General features: G+C 43.5%; 1 protein-coding gene across 2 annotated transcripts in view; it reads left to right on the top strand.

The window, feature by feature from the left end:
* Nucleotides 1–25,841, top strand: part of KLHL20 (kelch like family member 20) — a 46,336-nt gene extending 20,495 nt beyond the window's left edge. For both annotated transcript variants that reach the window (XM_040407233.1, XM_040407234.1), the window contains 9 exons: nucleotides 6,840–6,998; nucleotides 7,948–8,042; nucleotides 9,536–9,651; nucleotides 10,211–10,394; nucleotides 10,963–11,106; nucleotides 16,849–16,982; nucleotides 18,366–18,574; nucleotides 19,936–20,042; nucleotides 22,557–25,841. In XM_040407233.1, the coding sequence (XP_040263167.1) occupies nucleotides 6,840–6,998; nucleotides 7,948–8,042; nucleotides 9,536–9,651; nucleotides 10,211–10,394; nucleotides 10,963–11,106; nucleotides 16,849–16,982; nucleotides 18,366–18,574; nucleotides 19,936–20,042; nucleotides 22,557–22,641 (1,233 nt within the window). In that variant the 3' untranslated portion in view covers nucleotides 22,642–25,841. The remainder of the gene's footprint in view (nucleotides 1–6,839; nucleotides 6,999–7,947; nucleotides 8,043–9,535; nucleotides 9,652–10,210; nucleotides 10,395–10,962; nucleotides 11,107–16,848; nucleotides 16,983–18,365; nucleotides 18,575–19,935; nucleotides 20,043–22,556) is intronic.
* Nucleotides 25,842–27,385: the final 1,544 nt, after the last annotated feature.

Genomic DNA, 27,385 nt, shown 5'->3' with positions numbered 1-27,385 from the left:
AGGACTGAATGCAACCAGCACACACACACACACACACACACACACACACACACATGTTTTATACTAATTAAAATGTCTTTTATGGTCTAAGAAAGTCTATGGAGTCCTTGGATTTATCCCAAAACAAAATTAAGATTATTACAGGGATTAAAAAAATGTAAGGGACGAAATTATAATAATAGAAACAAATATCCGACGCTCACTCTTCTTAATTCTCTCTGTTCCACCACTGCAGCAGTGATTAACTCCTGTACAGCTGAGACCAGTGATTGGCTGCAGTGGTCACGTGGGGTGTACGGCATGACATTGCAGCAGCCGAAACATTGCATCCTGGCTGCAGCGCAGGTTTTTGTGTGTGTGTGTGTGTGTATGTGCCCACACATGACAAATTCTGCGGATTTACCATCTTTGACTTCCGCAGCATTGTACAGTGTCAGCAGAGTGAGTACGTTTTTAGCATTACTTACCCACAATCGGCTGAAAAAATCCCGGGTAAATTGACAGATTTTAAGTCTGCAACATGTCGGTGTGTTCTGCCAATTTACATTCATTTTGCACTTTGCAATGCAGAGTAAATGTCAAATCAGCAGCATTTCTGCAAATGTATGGTATGTCCACATGTGACTGGATATACAACCAAATAATCCTCTGCAGGGAAAAAGACTGTGGCCAAAGCTACATGTGTTGTATGGGTTTCACCCTTTCCTTTGCAAATGTGAAATCTGTGCTGAAGATCCACGGCATAGACTGACGTACTGCAGATTTCAGGTCCACACTGCAGGTCAGTACACCTTTTTTTTTTTTTTTTTTTTTTTCCCTTAAAATATCACCTACGTTGCTGGTACTGTACAACGCAGTACCATATATTTCAAATTCCCCAAAATAGAAATAAAAACACAAACAATAATAATAAAAAAAAATACATCCTTGCATCACCGTGTGCGAAAACACCTGTACTATTAAAATGGAAAAATATTTATCCCATACGGCGAAACAGAAAACAAGTCAAAATGGCTGATTTGCCTTCTTTTGGTCACTTCACCTTTTATTTAATTTGTCGTAGAAGGTGATCAGAGAGCCACACACACCCCAAAATGGTGTCAATGAAAAGTACAGATCGCCTCGCAAAACATGAGCCCTCACACTGCTCCATACACAGAACTACAAAAAAGTTATAGGGGTCAGAATATGGCGATGAAAAGAGAAGAAAAAAATTTTTACTTTTTTTTTCTCAATATTAAAATGTACTCAAAACTATACATATCTGGTATCGCCATAAATGTACTGACCTGGAGAATGAAAGTGACAGGTCAGTTTTACCATTTAGGGAACACTGTAAAAACAAAACCCATAAAACGGTTGTGGTATTAGCAAGTGATACTTGTCCCACAAAAACAAGCCCTCATACAGCTATGTGAACGGAAAAATAAAATGTCTGGCCCCGGAGAGGCAGGGGGTGAAAAACAAAAGCACAAAAATTAAGGGAGGAAAAAAAGGGGTTAAATAAGTGTCTACGACCTTTTAGTTTATTAGATGATTGGCACAAAGTGAAAGTACCATTCACACAGCTAGACAGTTAACCATTTGTGTCTACTTTCACACTTGCGTTCAGGGTTTCGTTTGAAGGCTCTCACACGCATCCGTCCAGCCCCAATGTATTCTGAGTGGATGCGGATCCGCTCAGAATGCATCAGTTTGGCACAGTTTGGCCTCCGTTCCGCTCAGCAGGCGGACACCTGGACGGATCCGTTTGACGTTGACACAATATGGTGCAATTTCAAACGGATCCGTCCCCCATTGACTTTCAATGCAAAGTCTGGACGGATCCGTCTGACTAACTTTCACACTTTAGATTTTTTTTCTGAAATATAATGCAGACGGATCCGTTCTGAACGGATACCATCGTTTGCATTATAGGAGCGGATCCGTCTGTGCAGACACCAGACGGATCCGCTCCGAACGCAAGTGTGAAAGTAGCCTTAGAGATTTGTTATTGAAAATCCAAGGCAACATTCTAAGCACAGTGCCATAGAGTCCAATGGTCTGATTCTTAGATTATTGTGCCAGATCAGTGTGAGATCAGACTTTCTGCTCGTCAGAGCTAGCATTGACTCCCCATGCCCAGCAGGATGTCAATCAAGACTGAATAGGCACGCTAACATTGACGATACTATGACTGTTGTATCCCCTAGATCAGTGATGGTGAACCTTTTACAGAGTGCCCAAACTGTAACCCAAAACCCACTTATTTATTGCAAAGTGCCAACACAGCAATTTACCTGAATACTACAGTCCAATATAGTCTATCTTCCATGTACTTTATCATTTAGCTATTATAGCCTGCCTACATTCAGTGCACTGCCTGTGCTGTTCATAGTGCACCTTGTGCTGATGAATGGCAGGAAAAGTCTTTTTCCAGGGTGCGGGTGCCCACAGAGAGGGCTCCAAGTGCCGCCTCTGGCCCCCGTGCCATAGGTTCGCCTCCACTGCCCTAGATGGTGAGCTCTGCACCTTGTCTTTTTTTTATTTTTTCTCTCCCTGATAATGAATGATTTAACAAGGGCACGTTTAGAACGGGGCTATAGCATCAGGGCATCTGTTTCATGTCCCCTGCTGTATGCTCTCTATAGGAGTCCTGTGGAGAAACCCAGCAGCTGTGACCAGGGCGAGGGTTCGGACAAGGACACAGCCTTATTTTAGTGCTGGTTGGAGGGATAACAGAGTCAAAGCAGCTGCTGGGGGTTGTAAAGAGCAGAGACTTCTCTACATGCAAAAATTGTGCATTTGATTCAATGTAATGAATTTAATTAATAAAAACTTGAATCATTTGCACTCTTTGAGCCACTTATTTAAGGGCATTAGCTGACAGCCCAAGGGGAGTGTCTCTTCTGCTGCAGCTCAGGGGGAGTGTCTCTTCTGCTGCAGCTCAGGGGGAGTGTCTCTTCTGCTGCAGCTCAGGGGGCGTGTCCATGCTCTCCCTATTACAGCTCAGGGGGCAGTTGAAGGATGAAAACTGAGCATGTGCGGCCTTCTCAGTGAGCAGGTCAAAGAAATAAGAAAGAACAGCAGGTGGCGCTGTACAGATACATTTTATTGAATAACTCGGTGGCTATTGTCATATCTTCTATATAAAAAGAATCTTCATATAAAAGAGAGGATACAAAAAACATAAATTTTATATTTCTCCTTCGGGCGGACATAAAAACGTCTCTAAGTTCTTTTTTATCAAGTATCTTAATTTGATTTGTGCAAGCAGTGAAACAAAGGGACAATTGTATATGCAAAATATATAATCGTTTATTATAAAACAGAATATAAAATCAATACAATTGCAAAACAAATTATGAAGTTAGAAAATAATACCCAAAATGTACCACACGGTGGTGTTAACACTAGGGATCGACCGATATTGATTTTTTAGGGCCGATACCGATACCGATAATTTGTGAACTTTCAGGCCGATAGCCGATAATTTATACCGATATTCTGGGAATTTTCATTTTTGAGAAAAAAAAAAATTGCTACACAAATCTGCTGAAAATTAATATGTTTATTGTTAATGTGTATTTTTTTTTGTTTATTGTTAATGTGTATTTTTTTTTTATAAATCTTTTTCATTTATACTTCATATTTTTGTGTTTTTTTTTTTTACTAACTTTCAACCCCCTTAGGGACTAGAACCCTTGTCCTATTCCCCCTGATAGATCTCTATCAGGGTGAATAGGAGCTCACACTGTCCCTGCTGCTCTGTGCTCTGTGCACACAGCAGCATGGAGCTGAACATGGCAGCCAGGGCTTCAATAGCGTCCTGGCTGCCATGGCAACCGATCGGAGCCCCAGGCTTACACAGCTGGGGCTCCGATCGGAGGAGCAGGGGAGAGGGGATCCTGTGGCCACTGCCACCAATGATTAATACTGGGGGGGGGGGGGGGCGCACTGCGCCACCAATGTTTTTACTATTGGCCGGGATGGGGGTGGGGGGCGCACTGCGCCACCAATGATTAATACTGGGGGGCTTGGGGGGGGCGCACTGCGCCACCAATGAAGATAAGTCTATCGATCATTCATATACAGGAGGCGGGAGCAGGCTGCAGAATCACATAGCCGGCTCCCGACCTCTATCAGCGGTAGCTGCGATCCGCGGCACCTGAGGAGTTAACTACCGCGGACCGCAGCTATTGCTCATAGAGGTCGGGAGCCGGCTATGTGATTCTGCAGCCAGCTCCCGCCTCCTGTATATGAATGAATGAAAGGCTTATCTTCATTGGTGGCGCAGCGGCCACAGCCCCGCCCCTCCTCCTATGTTCTATCCCCTCATTGGCGGCAGCGGCAGCAGCACAGGGGGAGGAGACACTGCTTCCTTCTCCCCTGTGCTGTGGAGGGAACACAGAGAGCGCTGTCAGCAGCGCGTTCTGTGTTCCCAATACGTTATCGGTATATCGGCAAAATAGATGCCGATACCGATAACGTTCAAAATCCTCAATATCGGCCGATAATATCGGCCAAACCGATAATCGGTCGATCCCTAGTTAACACACTTCTATCTGATCAGCACAGTGTGATTTATGACAACCAGTGTCATACTTTTAACAAACGGACTCATATACCAAGAGAAACTTAGGATCTTCTGTTTTACAAACAGACTATAACAATAAAAACACTGATTACAGGAAAATAACTGTTATCCCTTGACTCTGTTTTCCTATGAGCAATCAAAAATATATGATATTAATATGATAAAATATTCAGCTTGGCAATCAGACTATGGAAAATAACTAACTTTCCAAGGGTTTAGTCCTCTTTTCAAATGTCAGATCTTCCATTAACAATATGCATCTTTGCTAAGAGAATAATCAGCATTATGGAGGCGCCTAACACTATATATTCCCACAGTATGGGAACTCTTGGCTATATACCGAGAGAAATATCTTATTAATATCATGAGTAGTAAATAAAATATACGTTACCGGGTCAAAGGTAGACAGAGTTCAGATGGCACCAGTTCTGAAGAACTTTCCTAGTAAGCCAAAAAAAAAATCCAAGTTTCTTCTGGTAAAGTTTTCTTTTTGATTGGATGGATCTATGGCTTAATATGGATCCCTGGATCTATATGGATCTCCCTTGCTGCTCCGCACACAAGTAATTATTCCCCCCCCCCTTTATCTAAGAATCATCCCCTTTAGATTAGGGATTCCTAATCAGGTAAGGTGGGTGTATTCGCATGCTAATAACACCATGATGTCATATTAACTCCTAATATGGTATAGAACAAATAATGAAATAATATAATATTGTCCATCTGCCTCCAGATGGCACTGTGGTACTACAGATGAACATCACAACTTTTAAGCATTAAAATTAAATATCTAATAATACGTTCACATGACCTCGTTGACCTTCTTAATATAAATCATTGAGGAAGATCTTTTCCTGACACTTTTAATTGCCTATATCCTGGACTTGTTGGAGTTGGCTGTCTTCTCCTATCTTTTTGAAATATAGGTTGACTTGATGAAAATTTTATATAACGGCTTTGATGCTTGGCATCGGAATTTGTACATCCATGAATAACTATTGTATTGAAATAACATTTACTCTTCTCAGAAATCCAATTAACATAAACTTACTACAATGTTTCTGTACCTTCTACAATACATTCTAAATGATAAATACATGGTATAACATATATATAAATCAATACATTGTTACACATAGATAACACATTATATGAATTATTGATTAACATATGTTGTAACCTAATTATACCATACAGAGAGATAATATCATTAGCAATATATAAATTGAATTCGGATCCAGGTGCTGGATTGAAAACTGTAAAATATTTTTGTGGGAGAACCCCTTAAATGGAATTTGTGATGTTTGCTGCCATTATATTGGTGGACGACAGTGGTACATGGCACATGAACTGTGCCACCTACATCAAAAGGCATTACAGCTGGGATCTTCATGTACATTGGATCACATGCTAGCATCATGTGTCAGAATGGGAGCGTGTATTCCCGGCATACACTTCCATCATGGAATTATAGGAAGGTCTGTCTAAAGTGGGGCAATATCTGTTCAATATACTTAGGGTACTTTCTCACTAGCGTCGTTGGATTCCGGAAGGCAGTTCCGTCACCGGAACTGCCTGCCGGATCTGGCAATCTGTATGCAAACGGATACCATTTGTAAACTGCGCATCCGTCTCACAAATGTTTTGCAATACCGGATCAGTCTCTCTGGTTGTCATCCGGAAAAACGGATCTGTTACTTTATCTTTTTCACATTTTTAAAGAACTCGAGAATGAGGACAGAAACCCCGAAATGAATAGAGCGTCTGGTCGAGCATGCGCTCTACTGCTCCATCTGTTCTCTATGTGACTGCTGGAAATAGACGAGCACTTTACTGTATCTCTAGCAGTCCTATAGGGACACACAGGAAGATGGCTTTTACATATTTCTCAGTTTTAAGTGTAATTTGTGACAAACTGGGATTAGTGCCTCGTGCACACAACTGTAAGTGTTTTACCGGCTACAAGCCGCGGATCTGCAAAACATGGATACCAGCCGTGTGAATGCCACCATTTTGTTAACTCCTGTTGAAATCTCCTATTCTTGTCCACAAACGGACAATAGAACATGTTTTATCTTTTTTTGCGGGGCCGCGGAACGGAAATGCGGATGCAGACAGTACATGATGTGAATTGAATGGGTTCGGATCTTGTTGGGGACCGAACTTGGTCAAGTGTGTGAGGCCTAAAGGAGAGGATTTGAAAGGATCTTGGATGTCGGGCTTCTTATGTTCACGGTCTGCACTGATTACTTTTCTAACACAGGTTATGGAAAGCGAGGAGTTTATGCTTCTTCCAGCCAATCAGCTGATCGACATTATTTCCAGTGATGAGCTAAATGTGCGCAGTGAAGAGCAGGTGTTCAACGCGGTTATGGCCTGGGTAAAATACAGCATTCAGGAACGGAGGCCGCAGCTACCACAGGTATGTACACTGGTCCTGGTACGCTACGAGATGCAAATGCTGAGATGGTCCTCCGCAGTATATGTTAATACAGCAGTGAATACAGATGGCGATGCCTGAGGCTGACATTAAAGGGAATCTGTCAGCCGTTCCGACCCCTCAGTACTGCTGACAGCACTATATTGGTGTCCACAGGAGCAGTGTACTAAACTTACCTGGGGAGATCATCATGACCAAGAAGTCCTATCTTTAATCCCTACGGCTCCTCAATTGCAAATGTCATGGAGGCGTTCCCTTCCTGTTCACTGTCCTCGGCTCTCTGCACTGAACACTTCCCCGTCCCCTCTGCTGTGAATGACGGGCCCCTGACCGGACACTACAGCTGTAAATTAGAAGTGCAGAGATTTGAGGGCACTAAACAGGCAGTTGCCGCACCAAAGAGGTCCATGATGGTTAGCGGTGATCACGTCACTGCTGCGTCTGAGTATACAGATCCCGGTTGGGAGAACCGGAGCAGCGGTGCGGGTTCTGTCAGGTAAGTAATGATCACTTCTTAATTGCAGGCGGTTCCCCTGTGTTGTCTGATTTCCTCCTGAAAACAGCAATTTAAAGTATACTAAAAATAGTGTTGGAAGAACATAGTTTAATGGGCATTAGTCATTTTTTGTGCACTTCTATCCGTCTTCTGCTTCTTGCTAACCTACCAAATGCAGAAGAGCGTATTACTGGATATAGATAGCTAAAGATATTGATGATCCTTCCTCAGGATAGGTCATCAATACCACATCGGGGGGGCATCAGACACCTGCCCCCAAACAGTGGCTGGAGCCAGAAGCAGAAGGCTCTGTTGACTTTGTAGTGGCCATGCTGGTGTTCAACAGCTTCAAGCAATAGAAAAGTATTACAAAAGGGCGCACAGCACACATGTGATTTGTAGGTCAAAGGTGTCTTTCCTTCTTTCTCGTGCTAGGTTTTACAACATGTCCGTTTACCCTTGTTAAGTCCAAAATTCCTAGTCGGAACGGTGGGGTCTGATCCATTGATTAAAAGTGATGAAGAATGCAGGTATGTTACAATCTGTATGTGGAAATATTCAAAATTTTAATCCCATATCTATTGGCTCCCATGGGTAGATAAAACTTTAATTTTTACATTTCATGGTTGCAATCTAGACAAAAAAAATAATCTGGAGCTATGTAAATGATTTACTTTGTGTATTACTGAGTTTTCTTCTCCGCTTACCTTCAAAACAAAATTAAAGGGGCTGTCCCTGACTAACCCACTGTATGTGCTGGTCCGGAGTTATCCGAACTGAGCCATCGACGCTCTACTTCTTCTTTAAATCTTCTGCAGCACAATGCCCCCGACTGCTGGTGTGATGATCAGGGGAGCCCCCACATAGGACAGCCGGTCACCCCTAGTAGCGATCCGAGGGACACTAACAGCTCAGCGATGTGTGCAGGACATCCGGCAGCCACATGTGTTCCTCTCATGGCAGGGCTTCCAACTAGCATGTTTCAGTAGGATAATGCTTGTCCACACACAGCTAGGGTTTCCCAGGAATGTCTCCGCCAGATTACAACACTTCCTTGGCCGTCTGATCTCCAGATTTATTGCTAGTAGAGCATATATGGGACCAGCTGGGACTTCAGCTTTGGCCACTTAGTGTGCAGGATCTACAGGCCCAGCTGTAACATCTGTGGGCAAATGGTTCGCAGGATACCATATGGAACCTGTATCTTTCCATGCCCAACCATATTTCATCTTGTATCCAGGCTAGAGATGGGGCAGCCTCCTTTCCATTGTACAGTTTTCCCCAATAAACGTATTCTTTCGCTCTAATGTCTAAATTACTTTCCTATATCGTCATTACATTACACTCAGTTTTGTTTGATCCTAACAACTCCTTCATGGTGCATTTACTTTTTTTTTTTGTCAATGAATGTTCGTACATGTCAGTGGTGTATGGATTCCGGGTAAGGGCCAGTGCCAACTCCGCTCTACTCCAAGCCTGGTATAGGACATCCGATGTGCTAAGCAAAGCTTCTGTCCGCACCCGCTCTGCTAAAGCCTTGCATACCAGAAAGGTACAATGTCTCCTTCCCTGATGGTGGAGTGAGTGCAGGCAGGAGCTTTGCATAGCACATCGCTGCTCCTGCCCGTGGACGCTCCACTAAAGCCTGGCATAGCACATCGGATGTCTGAAGGCCGGCTTAAGCAGCCCTGGCACGGGCAGGAGCAGTGATGTGTGCCCCTGCCAGTACAGCACTCACTGCGGCCCCACAATGGAATCTGTATGATGCTAACATGTTAGCGGTGTGCCATTGTGTATAGGGACACCTGTACCAGTGCGCTATTGATACCTGAACTTCAGGCGCCTGTTTAAAATTAAATTATATTACAGAGATTAATTCAGTTGCATTTAGAATTGTTTTTTTAATAAACTTGTTCAAAGGGCTAGGAACACTCTAAGCATAAAAACATGGCAGTGCTAATAAAGAAGGAATAAAAAAAAAAAATGTCGTCATTTCACATGAGTATGTCAACTTTCCTTCTAGGGACTTGGTGGATGAAGCCAAGAACTACCTTCTGCTTCCACAGGAGCGTCCACTAATGCAGGGTCCAAGAACGAGACCTCGAAAGCCAATTCGCTGTGGGGAGGTTCTGTTTGCAGGTACAGTTTTCCTTAAAGGGGTTGTCCGAGAAAACAATAAAAAAATTAAAAAAACTGTCATTATAAATACATGTATAGCTCTCCTCTGAGTGCTGTCTCCTGTACAAGCAGCTGTACCTGGTATCTCAGCTCGTCCTATTCACTTGAAAGGGATTGAATGAGAGTAGCTGCAGTGCCAGGCACAGATGCTTGTACAGTCAAGCTGCTATGTCTCGGTCAACCGGGGACTACCACCGATTAAACATTGGGGGACTCTTCAATGCTAACTTTTTTTCTATTTTATTACTCACTTATGTAGCACCAACATATTCAGCAGCATTTTACAGACATTATCACCACTTGCTGTCCCCCAACGGGGCTCACAATCTAAGTTCCCTATCAGTATGTACTTGGAGTGTGGGAGGAAATCCACCCAAACACGAGGAGAACATAAAAACTCCATGCAGATGTTGCCCTTGGTCAGATTCAAACCACGGACCCCCGTGCTGTAAGGCACCAGTGATGACCCCTAAGCCACCCTGAACCACTTCAACATGTTTTTTTGTTTTGTTTTTTACAGTGGGAGGATGGTGTAGCGGAGATGCTATTTCTAGTGTAGAACGTTACGACCCTCAAACCAACGAGTGGAGAATGGTGGCATCTATGAGCAAAAGGCGCTGTGGGGTTGGAGTTAGTGTTTTAGATGATCTCCTGTATGCTGTAGGAGGCCATGATGGATCTTCATACCTCAACAGTGTTGAAAGGTAATGTTTAGCTATCCCTTTCTATGTCCTGATTTCCCAATATGTTACAGGCTATGGATAGCATTTGACATGAAAAATTGCAGAGCACCAGATATTCATTTCACAACCTGTTCCTAGTTTGACTGTTCTCATGTGGATGGCCTCTCCCAATAATATGTACTGGATCTGTGTGTCCAAAATGCTTCCTTGACCTCTACAAGTGGCCTTGTGTTTGCTTCCCTCCCGATCTACCGCCTGTGTGAGCTGTCCTGCTTGAATCCTTGACCCCTCTAGACTCTTAGAGAAGGAAGATGGAGAGCAGACAGAGCTGTTAGAAACATGAGAAAAGCTCTGGTGGATTTAGGTCAGATCCAGCAGCTAGGTGATGGGCTTACACACTCTCTGCAGAAGCCGAATGGTAGAACATTTTTAATAAAGACTATTTGGATATGCTTAATTTTGCATTTAGGAAGCAAATTATCCATAAAATTTTTTAGTTCAAATATGTCCATAGGCTTTAAGACATTGAGGAATATATAGATATTTTTTTTTGTGGAAAAATATATAAATTGTCTTTTTTTCCTCCTAGATATGACCCAAAGACAAACCAGTGGAGCAGTGATGTGGCTCCAACTAGCACTTGCAGGACGAGTGTTGGTGTGGCTGTTCTAGGGGGGTATCTTTATGCTGTAGGCGGTCAGGATGGTGTCTCCTGCCTGAACATTGTAGAAAGGTATCTATATGTGTGTGCGTTAATAGAAATATAGATATATCTTTATTTAAAAAATGTTTAAAAGGGGTTTTCTTGGATTTTACAAGTGATGCCAGAGTAGCACACTTTTGCATTTTTCTTCTCCATCAGACCAGGAGCAGACGGGCTCCTTATCTCTGCTCTCTGACATTATAAACATTTAGTATAGTTCAGTTCTTATCTTACTGATAAGAATGTGCCTTAAAGGGGTTGTCTGGGTTCAGAGCTGAACCCGGACATATTTCCATTTTCACCCCAGTAGCCCCCCTTTAAGGCACATTCAGAATTTGTTTTATGTAAATCTGGGAAGGGGGCCATTTAAACTTTAATTTAATAAAAAATTTCTTCCCTTAGGGAATAGAACCTGGATCTTTTCATCGCTTGTGCTATTCACCCTGATAGAGCTCTATCAGGGTGAATAGGATCTCACATCTCCCTGCTGCCCTGTGCTTTGTGCACACAGCAGCAGGGAGCTGAACATGGCAGCCAGAGCTTCAGTAGCGTCCTGGCTGCCATGGTAACGATCTGAGCCCCAGCAGTGTAATCTGTCACTGCCACCACTGGAGGGTATGGGACCCTGTGGCCACCATATAGCAATGGGGGGACGACGACTTGTGGCAAGTGATAATGGGGGGGGGGGGGGGAGGCTTTGGGGGGGCGCACTGCACCACCAATGAATGTAATTAAAGAGGACCTTTCATAGGTCCAAAGAATATGAACTTAGTAGCAGGATGCATAGAGCGGCACCCAGGGATCTAAGTGCACTTACTATTATTCCTGGGCGCCGCTCCGTTCGCCGCTGTGCCCCCCGGTATTTTCAACATTCAGAGCATGTGGCACCTGAGGGGTTAATTGCCTCGTATCGCATGCCCTGTTATTGAGGCCGGGTCTGTGATACCGCTGCCTATGCTTATGTTTTACATTCATTGGTGGCGCAGTGGCGACAGCTCCTCCCCTCCTCCTCCCTGCTATATCCCCATTGGTGGTAGTGGCGGCCGCGTCACAGTAAAGAGGGAGGGACTCCTTCCTTCTCCACTGTGCTAGTAAGGAGAACTTAGGCTGCGTACAGTCACAAATGGCGAAGTCCCATTGGCGACCATTTTGGTCGCCATCTGGAGCCCTAATAAGCTGATAGCTGTAGGCAGGCTAAGCATGCTGGGAGTTGTAGTTTTAAGTAAGTGTTCAACAACTAAAAATTGCTTTGGTCGAAGAATAAAGTAGCTTTTTTTCCCCCCAATAATATTTGATGAGATTTTCAAGCAGTACGTCTGTCTATCGATCTATCTGTATTATAATATAGTATTACTTTTAGACTTTGTCCACACATGACAAAAATTCAGCAACTTTGCCATCACAGGTTTTCGCCAGGCAGATCCGCAGCATTCTCCGTTACTGGCAAAGTGGATGACATAATCTTGTCTACATGCTGCAGTTTTCATACCTTGACCTCCAGTGCGGTTTTGAAATCTGCAGTATGTCAATTTATCCTGCGGATCTCCACCGCGGATTTGAACTTTTGCAATGGAGAGGGTGGAACCCAAAGTTATTTGGTGTTAAAAACCACACTTAATACATAATAATGGCTGCAAAACTGAAGCAGAATTTTCCACTGTAATTTCGGTCACATACTTTTGAATATAGTATTTAAATTGTAACCTACAAATGTATTAAAATGTATTTCTCGCTCGTATCATTGGGGGACACAGAACACCATGGGTATAGCTGCTGCCACTAGGAGGCGGCACTAAGCAAAAAAATGTGTTAGCTTTTCCCCTCAGCTATACCCCTCCTGCAGACACTGAGCTAATCAATTTTAGCTTAGTGTCCGTAGGAGGCAGACCTCCCTGCTTTGCAGGTCTGCTGATTTTTTTTAAATTTTATTTTCTTTCCTTTAGCTGGGCTGCTGGCAGTCTCCAAGATTCCTGCGTTCCCGCCCAATAGACGGGAGTCCAGGGGGTCCCCAAGCCTGCTGCTCATTCCCAGTCTCCAGAAGGCAAGGAGGACCAGAGGTTCCTAAAGCCTCTGTATCCCACCAGCTTTCGGGTCTCCAGGTCTGGCCTCTGCTAAGTCCCCTCTGTTACCGGTGTAGCTACCCTCACCAAGGGGTAACACACCGAAGCTGGTGACCCGGCTGGAGCCAGGGGGGCAGAAAACGCCAGACGGTTGAGTATTCTCTCAGTCCCCAAGGCCCCGTTCCTCCTCCCTTCCCCCTGAGGCCTCAGTTTCGGAAGGGGGAGGGGGAGGGAGAGGGAGACTTCATGTCAGGCCGCTTATTCCCAGTGTTCCGGTCCATGTCTTCTGCTGGTAATCAAGGCCCAGGCTTCTCTGCGGCCAACCACCCCCATCCGGCTTCCCGCGGCAGTTCCCTAGCTCCTGGCCGGCTTATTGTCCGGCCGGGGTATGTCACAGGTTTGCTTTCCCGCTCCCTCCCTGCGTTGCCGCCCCAACCGGAAGCTCTTCCGGTCAGCCCCGGCTCTGCGGCCTACATAGGCCGCATCTTCAAGACTGTTTCGGAGACGGGAACTGTTCTATCAGAGCGCAAAATTTTTCGACATTTCTTCCACCAGCGGCCAATAAGCTCCGCCCCTGGGCTTAACTCTTTCCTTGCCTTCAGTACTACTGCGCTGGGCAAAATGCTTCCTGGACTCGAGACATCTGGGGGTTCAGATTTGAGTTGTAAGTAATTAATTAGGTATTATTATTAACCCTCAAAGCTATCTGGTCCTGTTCTGGACCAAGTTCCCACTGCCATTCCATAGTCGGTTCTTACCACTACAGCCGGATGCTCTCACTAATGCTGGATACATACGTCCGGTAGCGCTACTTTCCTTCCAAAGGCAGCAGTCTTGCACTACCGCTGAATACTGCATTCCCTGTAGTTCCATAGGCACAGTTGTTTCACTATTACTGGATTCTGTAGGTCTTGTCACATTCCCCTCCTTAGGCGGAATATGTGCGCTTACTACTGGACCCTGTACATCCTGTAACATTACCCTCCTTCCATAGGCGGAGTAATTGCACTTGCACTGGATGCTGTTCTGCCTGTGGCATTGCCCTCCTCCTTTAGGTGGAGTGATAGGGTTTGCACTGGATACCGTACTGTGTAGCATTACTCTTCCTTCATAGATGGAGTACTTGCACTGGATACTGTACAGCCCATAGCATTGTCTTCCTTCCATAGGCAGCGTAATGGCTATACCACTGGATACTGTACAGCCTATTGCATTACCATCCTTCCATAGGTGGAGTAATTGCACTTCCACTCTGTACTGTACAGCCTGTACCCTTCTTCCATAGACGAGGTAATAGCACTGCCATTGGGTACCATACAGTCCGTACCATTATTCTCTTTCCATAGACAGAGTAATAGCTCCTCCCCTGGATACGATACAACCTGTAGCATTACCCTCCTTCCATGGGCGGAGTACTTGTACTTCCATTGGGTGCTGTTCAGCCTGCAGCATTACCCTCCTTTTTTAATTGACGGAGTGTTTGCACTTGCCTCTCGATTCTATTCATTCTGTATCATCACTCTCATTGGCAGCCGACAGTGTCTCATGAGTTTACACAACCTTAATATTTTCGTTCCTTTGGCCTAGGTGTTTTTTTTCTTCAATTTCCGGTTAGGTCTGCCAGTTCAGGCACACTTCCATGGCGTATCTGTCGGCTTCTCTCCTCTCTTGTTCTGGAATTTAAGGTCCTCCTCTACCTACCTCTACTTATCACATTGGCGTTCCCCTTGGGGAACACTCTATGCAGCAAACCCTTTTGGCCCTAGGTCTGAGGGGACATTTTTGCTTCCAGAGGACACTTTTTTTTTTTTTTTTTTCCTGCAAGCTTACTCCCCTCCTTTTTTGTGGTTTGGGGTCAGTTTCACTGCCTTGTTCCCATTGACTTTCTTCACTCCCTCAAGAACTTTTTCTTGTGGGCCATTTTCATGCCCGTCATCCAGGTTCTCTAGCCCTGTCTTGTTTGTCATGGTCCCACTGGAGTAGTTTTCTCTTCTGGCAGCCTGTTATGGTTTTGGGGCCCTGCCTTCTGGAACCCCAACTTCGTCCCCCATGGGGGGCAACATTTTTGTCACATCTGCAAGACTGCACTTCATCTGCACTGACGCCATTTTTAGTTCGTATTCTTCCAATCTGTTTTCCACTGAGTGGTTCCCTTTTTTCTTCTCACACCATGTTGTGTCTGTTAATGGCTCTAGCGTGTTTTTTTCCTGGGGTTCTGACCTGTGGATATCCCTTCCTAAGAAGTCTTCTGAATCCAGGCTAGGTCTCTCTCTACTGTATCTTCTGCAGTCTCCTAAGCCGTGACTTATATTCCCTGGACTGTTCTTCTGCCCAGCCGGAGCCTCTGCGTGTTCAGCTGCTCTCTGGCTGGCCTTCCTGGGAATGATTCTTCCTGTCCCTTATCAGGGTTCCCGGTGTGCCCTCCCCCACATTTCTGTGCGGGGCATTATGACCAGCCTTGGATTGATTCTGTCCCTGTTCCCTCCCCATGGTACTGCTCTTTAACGTCCCATGGTCTTCTGTGTCCCCCCAATGATACGAGTGAGAAAATAGGATTTTTTGTGCTGACCTGTAAAATTATTTTCTTGCTGAGTTCATTGGGGGACACCTCTCCTTCCCCCCCCCCCCTTCCCCCGTAAGTGCATTGATGGCGCTCCTTGATGGGTCCCTCTGGTTCTTGATTCTGACCCATCTTCGCCTTTCTTTACTTTTTATTGTTTTCTGTTGGCTTCTCCTGGCTGCTCCTACTGCTTTTGTAGAAACTGATTAGCTCAGTGTCTGCAGGAGGGGTATATCTGAGGGGAGGAGCTAACACTGGTGGCAGCAGCTATACCCATGGTCTTCTGTATCCCCAATGAACCCGGCGAGAAAAGGATTTTTACAGGTAAGCACAAAAAAAACTATTTTTAATAAAAGGTGATTGTTCTTGTCCCATACCTCCTGAGATAGATATATCTAAATCTAATTATTATTTTTCTTTCTTTATTCCTTTATTGACCTTGGGGTGCAGGTTACACTATTTTTTTAATATAAATGTGACAAATCTGCTCAAACTTTTTAATTCACATTTGTCATTAAAGTGAGCTTTATAATTATAAAGAGACAGTCAAAGGCGAGTTTCACAAACTAATGTTGCAATGAAGACCAGATTGAGAAATATCCTCTTGGGCAATAAACTGTCCTGTACGGTAGTAATTAAAAGGTAGAGTTCTTAGTCTGAACATGCTTCGTATAGAACCACAGCAGGGATATTCTATAGGCTCCATGCACACCCAGAACCATTCATTTCAAATGGTGGCCAAGGTTAGAATATTTCTACAGGTGGTGAAAATAAAATGGCAGCATGCACGTGGCCGGTATCCATGGTTTGTGGTGTGCATGAAGCCTTACATGAATACTTATGAGTGCAGCTGGTCACACATGCTTAGTCACTGACCCTAAAGCCAGGTCTCTGCATAGTGTTGTTCAATTAAATGGATATATGCACAACGTGTCCGTGTGCAAAAAAAACGGACTGCACCCAGATGGAAACATCACTCTTGTGAAAGTACCCTATCTTACTTACTTGGATTGACACATTAGGCTAGGTCAGAACAGGATTTTGGCCTCTGAATGTAACTTATAGATATTCCCATTCACTGACACAGAGCGGTACTATTGGCGGCAGTGCGTATCTGAAAAAGTTGCCTAATTTCTTCCCTCTGTCATATAGGTATGATCCAAAGGAAAATAAATGGACACGCGTTGCCTCCATGAGTACGCGAAGACTTGGAGTGGCTGTCGCAGTCCTTGGCGGTTTTCTGTATGCTGTTGGGGGTTCAGATGGAACGTCTCCTCTCAATACCGGTGAGTAAATTTAAGGGTGTTACATAATTATTATTTTTGTTTTCATTTATCCTCAATGGATTTCTGCTGTGGGGGGGTGGGAGTAAACGGTGTTTATGAGCACATTTGTCACTCAAGATTGCACATGTCAATTAACAGATCCTTGACTATTACCTGAGGTTGGATGAGGGCAGGTAGCTCTGTATTAAAAAAATAACATTGTTATAGGTTGATACAATTGATAAAAGCTGCAGAAAGAGTTAATCGATGAGGGTGCCCTATGTTCTGCTTCATGGCTTCCATTTTTAAAGAGTCTGTTATTTACCATATTTTTCCTTCCATAAGACGCACCAAATCATAAGACCTAGGATATAGAGGAGGAAAATAAGAAAAAATATTTACATCAGACCTCTGTATCAGAGCCCCATTCCTCGTCACATCAGACCTCCAAGCTCAAATCAGGAAAAAAGTAGCACATCATGAGGTCATAGTGCGCTCCTATGTGCGGAACGCCCTCATGCTGTTCGCAGTCAGGACACGGGCAGAAGACCAGAGAGCTATGAGTACAACCAGCGCAGCGCTACACTCAGCGCCTCCTACATAATGGAAGCGGTTGTTAGTATTCACACCATAGGGCGCACTGTCATTTCCCCTGCACGTCTTATGGAGCGAAAATACATTATTTTACCAAGCAGCTGAGAAGACTATACTATTGTGTCTGTTACGTTCAAAAGAGACCCGACAGAATAGAACCAGTGTGAACCGCACCTTCCTGACATTTACTGAAAGTGAGCCATACTCCAGAGCTGCATTTACAATTCTGCCAGCTTCTTTTGAATTAAATTAACAAGTTATTGACTAACCCTTTTATCAAGCTCCTATAATGGAATGCTCTGTGCTGCTTCACATCTCCTACATGAGATTACTGTGCCATGGCCGTTATAAATTCTTCCAGGAATACAATCGCCACTAGAATAAGAAGACTTTCTCTAAGTTGGCTGAATTCTTTATCATCAGCCATTATGCAGACTCATGGTTTTTCTTCTCTCCTTGCCCCTTCACAATAATTGACAGTCGTTGCTTTATCGGATATATCTGTAAATCGGCCATTTATCCTTTTGTGAGATGTTGGGCAGCTAGAACCCTGACAGCGAGTGTGGATTCCTAGGGAGTAGAGCAGACAGTCTAAAAAGACGTACGCGCAGAAGGGCCACGTTACTAGCAGATCTGCCTGCCCTAAGTAATAACCAGGGTGCGTACGATTTTAGAAGTCAAATTACCTCCTTGCAAATTTTGTCTAAAATGGAGGCGCCAAAACTATTTTTCATCCAATGCGTGAAATGTTTGCTTCCCACAAATCTGCCCAAAAAAGTTGCTTCACAGTTTTATGTTCTCCTATTTCAGTTGAGCGGTACAATCCTCAGGAAAATCGCTGGCACACAATAGCCCCAATGGGTACCCGACGAAAACACCTGGGCTGTGCTGTGTACCAGGATATGATCTATGCAGTAGGCGGAAGAGATGACACCACAGAGCTGAGTAGTGCTGAACGGTACAATCCCAGGACCAACCAGTGGTCACCAGTAGTCGCCATGACCTCGCGGCGGAGTGGGGTAGGAACATATGTGCTGTAAAATGATTTTAAGGTCTTTATATCCATATTTGAGATAGTAAGGTAGATTTATCAATGCTGTCAGAGATAGCTATGTTGTGCCATAAATGACCCGCTGCTGTTTCGGGAACGGGTCTCCGTCTTGTGCTTCTGTGAATGGAGATATGGCGGCACATGTGCTACTTTCTCCATTCACTTCTGTTGAACTTCCAAAAATGGCAGTGTGTGCTTACTTGGCTGTTTTCAGAACTCCTGCCTGCATGGCCACCTCTCCACGGCGGTGTGGGGCAGGGCCCTGTTCTCAAGATGGTTGCAGGTCGCACCTCTGAGACTCACACCTGTCAGATATTTATGGCAAATTGGATGTTCATTGTTCTGCTAAAAGTTCCTCCGACCATTGTGCAGTGCCAGTTGGGCATATTAAAGTTATCAGTGACTTAGATGGCGTCTCTAAAAATTTTATGTCATAGGGGGCAATTTATCAAGACCGGTGCTTTCTACACTGATCTTGATATCCCCTGCACTGCCGGAAGATGCACCTAATTTATGACAGGGTCCAGGCCCCGTCATAACTTAGGCGCATCGTCCAGCAGTCCGCGCGTCTGAGCTCTGAGATGCCATAGATTCCTGGCTCCATTTGCATCAGAAAAGTGGTGTAAATGAAGATAAATTTGTAGCATTGGCTGATCACCCCCCACACTGGGCATGTCCCCTTTAAGAAATTGTTGCAATGGCGGCGTCAAAAAGGCACTTGCGACAATTTAAAAAAAAAAGTCTCAAACATGACTTTTTAACACCACTTTTCTGCCACAAACTGGATGCTAAATCTCCCCCTTGATGACTTTATCATGGCCATGGATCTGCCCTGGTGTTGTCTTAGAGGACTGTTTCTAGAATAATGCCTTCACATATGGTCCGGGTTGCCAGTGGTCTGCTAATTCCTGAACACTTAGTCAGTGCGGGATTTTTTTGGTAATGTTAGAAGACCTTGTTCACATTTGGGGATGCTCCCTGGGGGCTGATACTCTGTGGATCCTCTGCCTCGGAATAATGCGTTTATAGTGGTAGGAAGACGGATGAGATTTTACCAGAAAATATAACTTCAGGTCCCGTTTGTATATAATACACATAAATGTCTAATATAGTAATACCCCTTTAGGGTTTGTTGGCGTGCCCCATAGCCCAGTCCTTCCCTTCCAACATCTCCCTTATTGGTGCAGCAGTATGACCGGTGGGGCCATTTTTCATACCGACACTGGTTAGGAGCTAAAGTTACACAAGTTCCAGAGTTATCATGAATGTCATGAAACCGGACAGCCCCTTTAGCAGTATTTAACCACTGCGCTTATGCGTGTGCTATAGGTCGGTCTTGCTGTGGTGAATGGACAGTTGATGGCGGTAGGAGGATTTGACGGAACAACATACTTGAAGACGATAGAAGTATTTGACCCAGACGCTAATACATGGAGGTACGTGACACAGATTTAATCTCTTTGTGACCCCTGTTTTGTATATAGTGTTTTTCTTGTTTTTGTTTTTTTTAACAAGCATTTATGGTGTCCTTGTTTTTTGTTTTTTTTATGTTCAGTATATGCATCTTCTTCTTGAAGTTCTAAAGAGAATCAGTTGGAAGAACACTGCTCTTTGCATATGCCGCAATTTGAAATAAAGGCCAAAACAAAACGCCCTAAAACACTAAAGAGTATAAGGCTTTTTGTTTTGTTTTTTCCAGGATTTTTAGATTGATGGCCAGTCCTCAGGATAGGCCATCAATATCTTATTGCGGGAGGTGGGGAAACCCCACCCCCCCACCGATCAGCTATTCTCAGGTTTGCCACATTTTCCACACCAGTATTCCCGGTTATACAAGTTACAATATCCAAATTATACTGACAAATGCTAATTATTATATTTATTGCCAAATGATCTGTGTCTGGCCAAGCGCTGAGTCAGAGTAAAAGAAGCTGCCGGTGTTTCTGACATCTAGCAGCCAGTATGGAAACTGCAGAATTTACCAGTTTATTTGTATGCTGATACACACAGCAAAATTAAAATAAAAAGACAAAAATTATAAATAATTGTAAGGTAAAATGATGCTTTCTTTCTCTCATTGCTCTGGGTCTTTTTCCTTTTTTTTTTTCCCCCCCCTAATCCGTTGTCTTACTGAAAGTTGAAAGCAGTTATCTAATTTCTTAAAAAAATAAATAAATAACTAGTCACCATTTCTATCCCCCACTGATGGGCAGGCCCCTCGTCTGTGTTTACCAGCGGGTAATCAGTGGCCATTTTACTGATGCCACTGCTCAGTGATTGGGACCCTGATGCCAGTAGTATGCCACGTGACCTCAGAGGCCACTGATTGGCTGCAGCAGACGCATGCCGGCCACTTATAAATAAAAAATGGGAGGGCAACCGGATTGTCAGTGTGTTTGCTGGAGTCAGTGGTAGAAGATGGCGAGGTAAGGGAGAGTTCACATCCCTGTTATTTTTCTTTTCTTCTATTAGAAGAACAGAAAAATAAAGAAAAAAACAGATCCTTGAAAAAAAAAAAAATGGATCTGGTGCATTAGATATCTGATGGAAATGGCTCAAACGGACGCCAAATGTGCATAACTGTCATTTTAGACAGGAATAAGGGACTTTTTCTCCTTTTAAAAAAACAGATCTCTGACTGAAATGGCTGAAACGGACGCCAAATGTGCATAACTAATGCACCGGATCCATTTTTTTATTTCAAGGATCAGTTTTTTTCTTTATTTTTCTGTTCTTCTGATGGATTAGAAGAATAAAAAAATAACTGTCATGTGAATTCAGCCTTAGGGCTCATGCACACAAATGTATTTCCGTTCCATTTTTTTTTTGCGGCCCTTATGTGGAACCGTTCATTTCACTGACTGCGTGCATTCCGTATCCGTATGTCCACAAATCTGTTCCGCAAAAAAAGACCAGATTTTATTGGGTGTACTCCCTAGTGCTGTGATGGCGAACCTCCGGCACTCCAGCAGTGGTCAGACTTCAGCTCCCAAGATGCACACACGCTTGGTTGTTCTCACAACTCCATAAAAATGAATAGAGCATGCTGGGAGTCCTAGTTTTACCACAGCTGGAGTATCGGAGGTTAGCCATCACTGCCCTAGTGCATATATACAGGGATGTATTTGCTAATTTTTTTCCCCCCAAAATGAAATGTAATCCCTGCAGAGGTAAGACGCTAAGCAATTTCCAATGATGATGCCCTTCTCCGGACATCCGTTTTGGCATTTAGCAAAAATATGACAAAAAAAAACCAGAATGAAAAATGCAGGGTTTGGCGACATGCACACGACTATGTGTTCTGCGGTCCGTGAATTGCGGATACGCCAAAAAAACTGTTGGCATCCGTATGCCATCTGTTTTTTTTTTGCGGATCCATTGTAACAATGCATAAAACGGACAAGAATAGGACTTTTTATTTTTTTGCGTGGCTATGGAATGGACATACGGATGCGGATAGCACACGGTGTGCTATCCGCATTTTTTGCAGACCCATTGAACTGAATGGGTCCGCACCCTATCCGCAAAAAAAAACGGAACGGAAATTAAATACGTTCGCGTGCATGAGGCCTTTGTCTGGACATATTTTTATAGGCTCCCCATGGCAAAAATTAATAAAATAAATCCTATACTCGCTCACTGACCTCTCGCCACCAGTCTTTGCTGCTGTCTGTGATTCTTAGCGGGTGTTTCCTGCAGGGCACCGTGAGACTTTGGGAAAGGAGCAGCGGGCATGAATATTGCATTTTATATTTTTTTTCCTCTTTTGTCACTAGCGAGCCTTTTAACATATAATGGCAGACATCCCCTTTAACAAGGCATTGGAATATAATGGGGGGGGGTGGGGTCTTTCATTTGCACGTTTGCCATTGTAATAGTACAATTGCTGTTCACTTGTCTGGTTACCAGTGTACTTTGGAAAGTAATGAGCGGCTTCTTTCTCTTTGCAGACTGTATGGAGGCATGAACTACCGGCGGTTAGGTGGAGGCGTTGGCGTGATCAAAATGACACACTGTGAATCCCACATCTGGTAGTGCGTCTGATCGGACGTCGAGTCTGACAAAGCCTTGGTTCATGAATACTGCCAGAGACTTCCCTCATGATCTTGAGATATAAGCCCCTTGTGGTTAGCATTTCCACCAGTAACACCAAGGGACGCGTAATTATTAAAAGAATAGTCCTATCCATATCCCTCTCTAATGCATTATACAAGTCTTCTTAGTCTTCCTGATTTTTACATGGGATGCCGGCGGTATCTTTGGCCCCTATGGAAGACTTAAGTTTGTTGCATTTTGACTTCCCCCTTCCCCAACACCAGTTTCCTTCTACGATTTTTCAGTTTTAGTAGGTGATGCAATGACTCTTGTATCTTTTGGGAAGCTCTGAAAGTGATACGTCTTGGTGGCACCAAGCCTGTGAAGCTGAGGAACGTTTACTTGCATGTTATCTGATCCTGAATAGATCGGTGATGTGCCAAGAACCTACGTTACAATCCACCGATACCCAAAATCATTGCGTCAGTGCATACGGTATGAGTATGTCCAAGACTGCTCCTTTCCTATAACTGGGCAAATATGTGAATTCCTAGCTTTGAAATGGTTGACCTAACAGGACACATGAATGACTGCTTGCAAAATGAAGATTATTTCTTTTTTTTTTGACCCCTCCATTGGATGCTCCTAATCCACCCTGAGATTTATGAGCCTTTTCCATACAGTAAGATGCTGCAGTACATGCCTTGTACAGCCACGTGCACTAGTGTCTCCCCCAAGTTTCCTTGTGCCTCTAAAACCTGCTGCACTAACTGCTACCATGCATACTGTTCCAGGCCATGACTAGGCTACTCTCAAAGTAGCACTGCCTTGTGAAGATGTAGCAAACATTGTACAGTTTGTGTATAAGATGATATTATTGTGGGTGAAAAAGCAGTCCACCTAAGTATTACATACTTCATCCAGTCCAGCAGTTTTATGTTCCTGCAGGTATATACTATGCCACCTATGGTAGGGTTGTAATGCGTCATAAGGTGCTCACATCGAAGGCCTAGCTCTAGGCTAAGGTTTGTATTACATTAGTGAGGTTCTGTGAAGCCTGCAAAAACCCTCATCTTGAAGGCTTTGCAAAAATTTTTAATTATTTACTGCTCTGTCAGCAAAAAACAAACATTCTGGAATGCACTTGATAAAATAATGAGCGAGTCAGGATTGTTCTAGAGGAGACTTCTCCAGATATGGGCCTCACATTACCTGTTGCTGGTCTTGCAAGCTCCCTTATGGACCCCGTCGTAGACACATTTGATTTGGCAATTTATCACACACATTGGGGCGCAATTGGCCACGTACTGACCCTGAATCGGCCAAATCGCAGTGCGGAACAGGTCCTCATGTATGACTTGTTTGTGGTGGTCACCAACTGGTCGTTTTCCATCAACCCTAGCAAAACCCTGTCTCATGTGCCTACGCAGATTTAAGGTGGCTACCATAAAATTCTGTACATTTGTATGAAGAATGTTTTTTAGTTAATTTATGCCTACTGTAAATATAACTTATCCAATGTCTCATGGCTTTGAGAGTCATAGTCTGCACCTTCATTTTCCAAGGGTTGAAAGCCCGAATTAGCTTGGGTTTAATGAGTCCTTACAATTACCTGTATTTTTGGGAATAGACATCCTTGTTCTGTTGTCACGTCTGCCTTAAATTTCTGTAAAATGGAGTGAGAAAGAATGTACATTTGTCCTTAGCCTGAGGCATGCTCTGTGACGGGGATCAGCGGCCTCCGGCACGCCAGCTGTTCTGATACTACAACTCCCAGAATCCTCCCCTCACTTTTTTTGGGCAGTTGCAAGAACAGATGAGCAAGTGTGCATGCTGGGAGTGATAGTTTCACGGCAGCTGACCCACCGAAGGTCGCTGACCCTTGCTCTATGAGAAACATCGGAGCCGTGCTAATGAATCTGTAATGCCAATGGCATCCTGTTTTAAAGGGGTTGGTCTGAGTTAGAAAAAAAAATTATCATTTTTTTTTTTGTTTTTGTTTTTTAGTCCAGAAATAACACTTCTCTTGTCCATGGGCTGTCTCTGGTATTCACTACAGTGGCGCTAATCCTGGAAATACCTTTTGACTGGTTTCACATATTGCATATTTGTAAAAATGCCATGTTTTTTTTAGGTTTTTTTTCTTGCCCAAAATGCCAGATGTTACTGTAAAGTCTATAGTCAAATATAAAAGACACTGCCTTCAATGCATTTTGGTTTGTGTCATTTTGGTAACTTTTTGGGGTTTTGTTTAGGTCCGTTTTATTTTTCTTAAAATGTGTTTTTCCTGGTGTTTCTCCTATAGCCTTCTCTATAGGTCTTGAAAAACACATGTACAAATTGAAACTGGATTTTAAAAAAAACACCACGAAAAAGGCCACAAACATTAAATTTATAGTGATACTTTTTTATAGTGTAGAGGCCTTTCATGCATAAGTACTGACCTAAGAGTACAAGTCAATCAGTATGGCCAGCAACAGACTGTGCCCCGTGGGGTGCAAGGACCGAGTTCAAAGTCACAAATATAAACTCTGACTACGTCACCTACTACATTAGGATCAAGATAAATCAGTCTCTTCCATTCAGTAGTGACCACCACGTCGGAGTGGTTAGATAGAGGCAGAGGGGGCTCCCTCTGTCCTTTCATCGGAAACTGCCTATAGACAGCCATTGAAAATCCTACAGATTGCAATAGTACACAAATGCAGTTTATGGTATAAGCATTCAAAGTTTTCACATGTTCAGGTCCCCTAACTTAAAAAATAACTTAAAAAAACACAAAAATATTAAAAATTTAAATCAGCCCCTTTCCCCATTTTACATATAAGAATAAACTAAAAAGTAAACCTAATTGGTATTGCTATGTCTCAAAATGTTCAAACTATTAAGATATAAAGCCGTAATGGGGAAAAAAAAGCTGGATGATTTCCCCCTAAATTTTTTTTATAAAAAGTGATCAAAAAATCTAAATGGTAGCAGTATAACCTAAATCTCACCCCCCAAAAAATAATTTCTCACACAGATCTGTAGACAGAAATATCAAAAAGTTACACATGTCAGAATTTGGTGATGCAAAGAAAAACATTTTTGTCAAAGGTTCTTAAAAAGTTCTTAAAAACTGTTGTAACTTGGTATTGCTGCCAATGTACTGACCAGCAGAATAAGGTTGCCATGTCATTTTTAGTGGACGGCAAAAAAAGCAAAAATTAAGGCCTCTTTCACTCGAGCGAGTTTTCCACGCAGGTGCAGTGAGTGACGTGAACGCGTTGCGCCCGCACTGAGTCCGGACCCATTCATTTTGATGGGTCTGTGTACATGAGCGTTCTGAGTTGCGTGAAAATCGCAGCATGTTCTATATTCTGCGTTTTTTTTTCACGCAGCCCTGGCCCCATAGAAGTGAATGGGGCTTCAGTGAAAAACGCATTGCATCCGGAAAGCAAGTGCGGGTGCGATGCGTTTTTCACTGATGGTTGCTAAGAGATGTTGTTTGTAAACCTTCAGTTTTTTTATCACGCGCGTGAAAAACGCATCAAAACACATAGCACCCGGGCAGAAAAAAATTAACGCAATCGCAGACAAAACTGACTGAACTTGATTGCAAAATGGTGCGAGTTTCACTGAACGCATCCGGAGCCAATCCGTCACGCTCGTGTGAAAGGGGCCTAAGGGAGGAATTGAATTTTTCCAATGTTACCCTGCAATGAATTTTTTTAACTTTTTTAAAATTAAATGGTGCTGTTACAAAATACAATCTGTCCTGCAAACAACAACCCCACATAAGGCTATATGTAGAGAAAAAAAAAAATAATAAAAAATTATAGCGTTGAAGGCAGGGAGTTTAAAAATGCAAAAACAAAAAAATGCTCTGATCCCGAAGTGGTTAATCTTTCTCTCCTTTTATGATCACCTCCTGATTTTGGCTATAAAATTTGCATCAAAAACCTGCAAGCTGCGGTTTTGTGTCCAGTCATAAAAATGGGGAAAAAAACTGATCCGGCACTGAAAACAATGTAAGTCAATGGTGACGGATACGGTTTTTTGAGGAGCCATTTTTTCAGAAGGGATGCATCCTGGTGTGTAGTCATAACGGATCCGTTTAATTCCAGTATGGAGCTCCTCTGCCGGAAACAATGTAAGTGTGAAGGTATCCTAACGTCATTCGGGATTTCCCCACAGTACTTAGTAATGCAAATTTGTGCAAGCATAAATACGTTTTCAGCATAGTAACCAGTCTGACTCACACTTTTATGTTTTCAGTGTGTGTTGTAAAATGAAGGGAGTGAACTCCTCCACATTTTGTCTGAACAGGATTGTTTTTTTACCTATGTGGATAAATGGATCAGCAAGTGATGCCTTCTTAGGGCTGTATTACACCAACAGATTATCTGACAGATTCTCACCAATCATTGGTCAGATGGCTGTTTACACACCCAGATCTTTTGTTATACACACCAACGATTGGACAGAAATTGGTCGGATAATCTGTCGCTCTAGATTGGAGCGAGTTACTTTTCATTTTCAGTATCGCGCCCAGCCCTGTGCTGCACCTTTGTTTTGATGCGGCCAAGGCTTGTGGTGGGCAGCATGTAAAGGACTACTGGATTAGAAGAAAAGGCTTTCTTTAAAGGCCATCTGTCAGCAGATTTGTACCTATGAAAATGGCTGACCTCTCGCATGTGCACTTTGCATCTGAAGGCATCCGTGTTGGTCTCCTGTTCATATGTTGCTGAGAAAAATGATTTTT

The sequence above is a fragment of the Bufo bufo genome, chromosome 9, assembly GCF_905171765.1.
Source record: "Bufo bufo chromosome 9, aBufBuf1.1, whole genome shotgun sequence".
NCBI lineage: Eukaryota > Metazoa > Chordata > Amphibia > Anura > Bufonidae > Bufo > Bufo bufo.
This window is presented reverse-complemented; position numbering and strand designations above follow the sequence as displayed.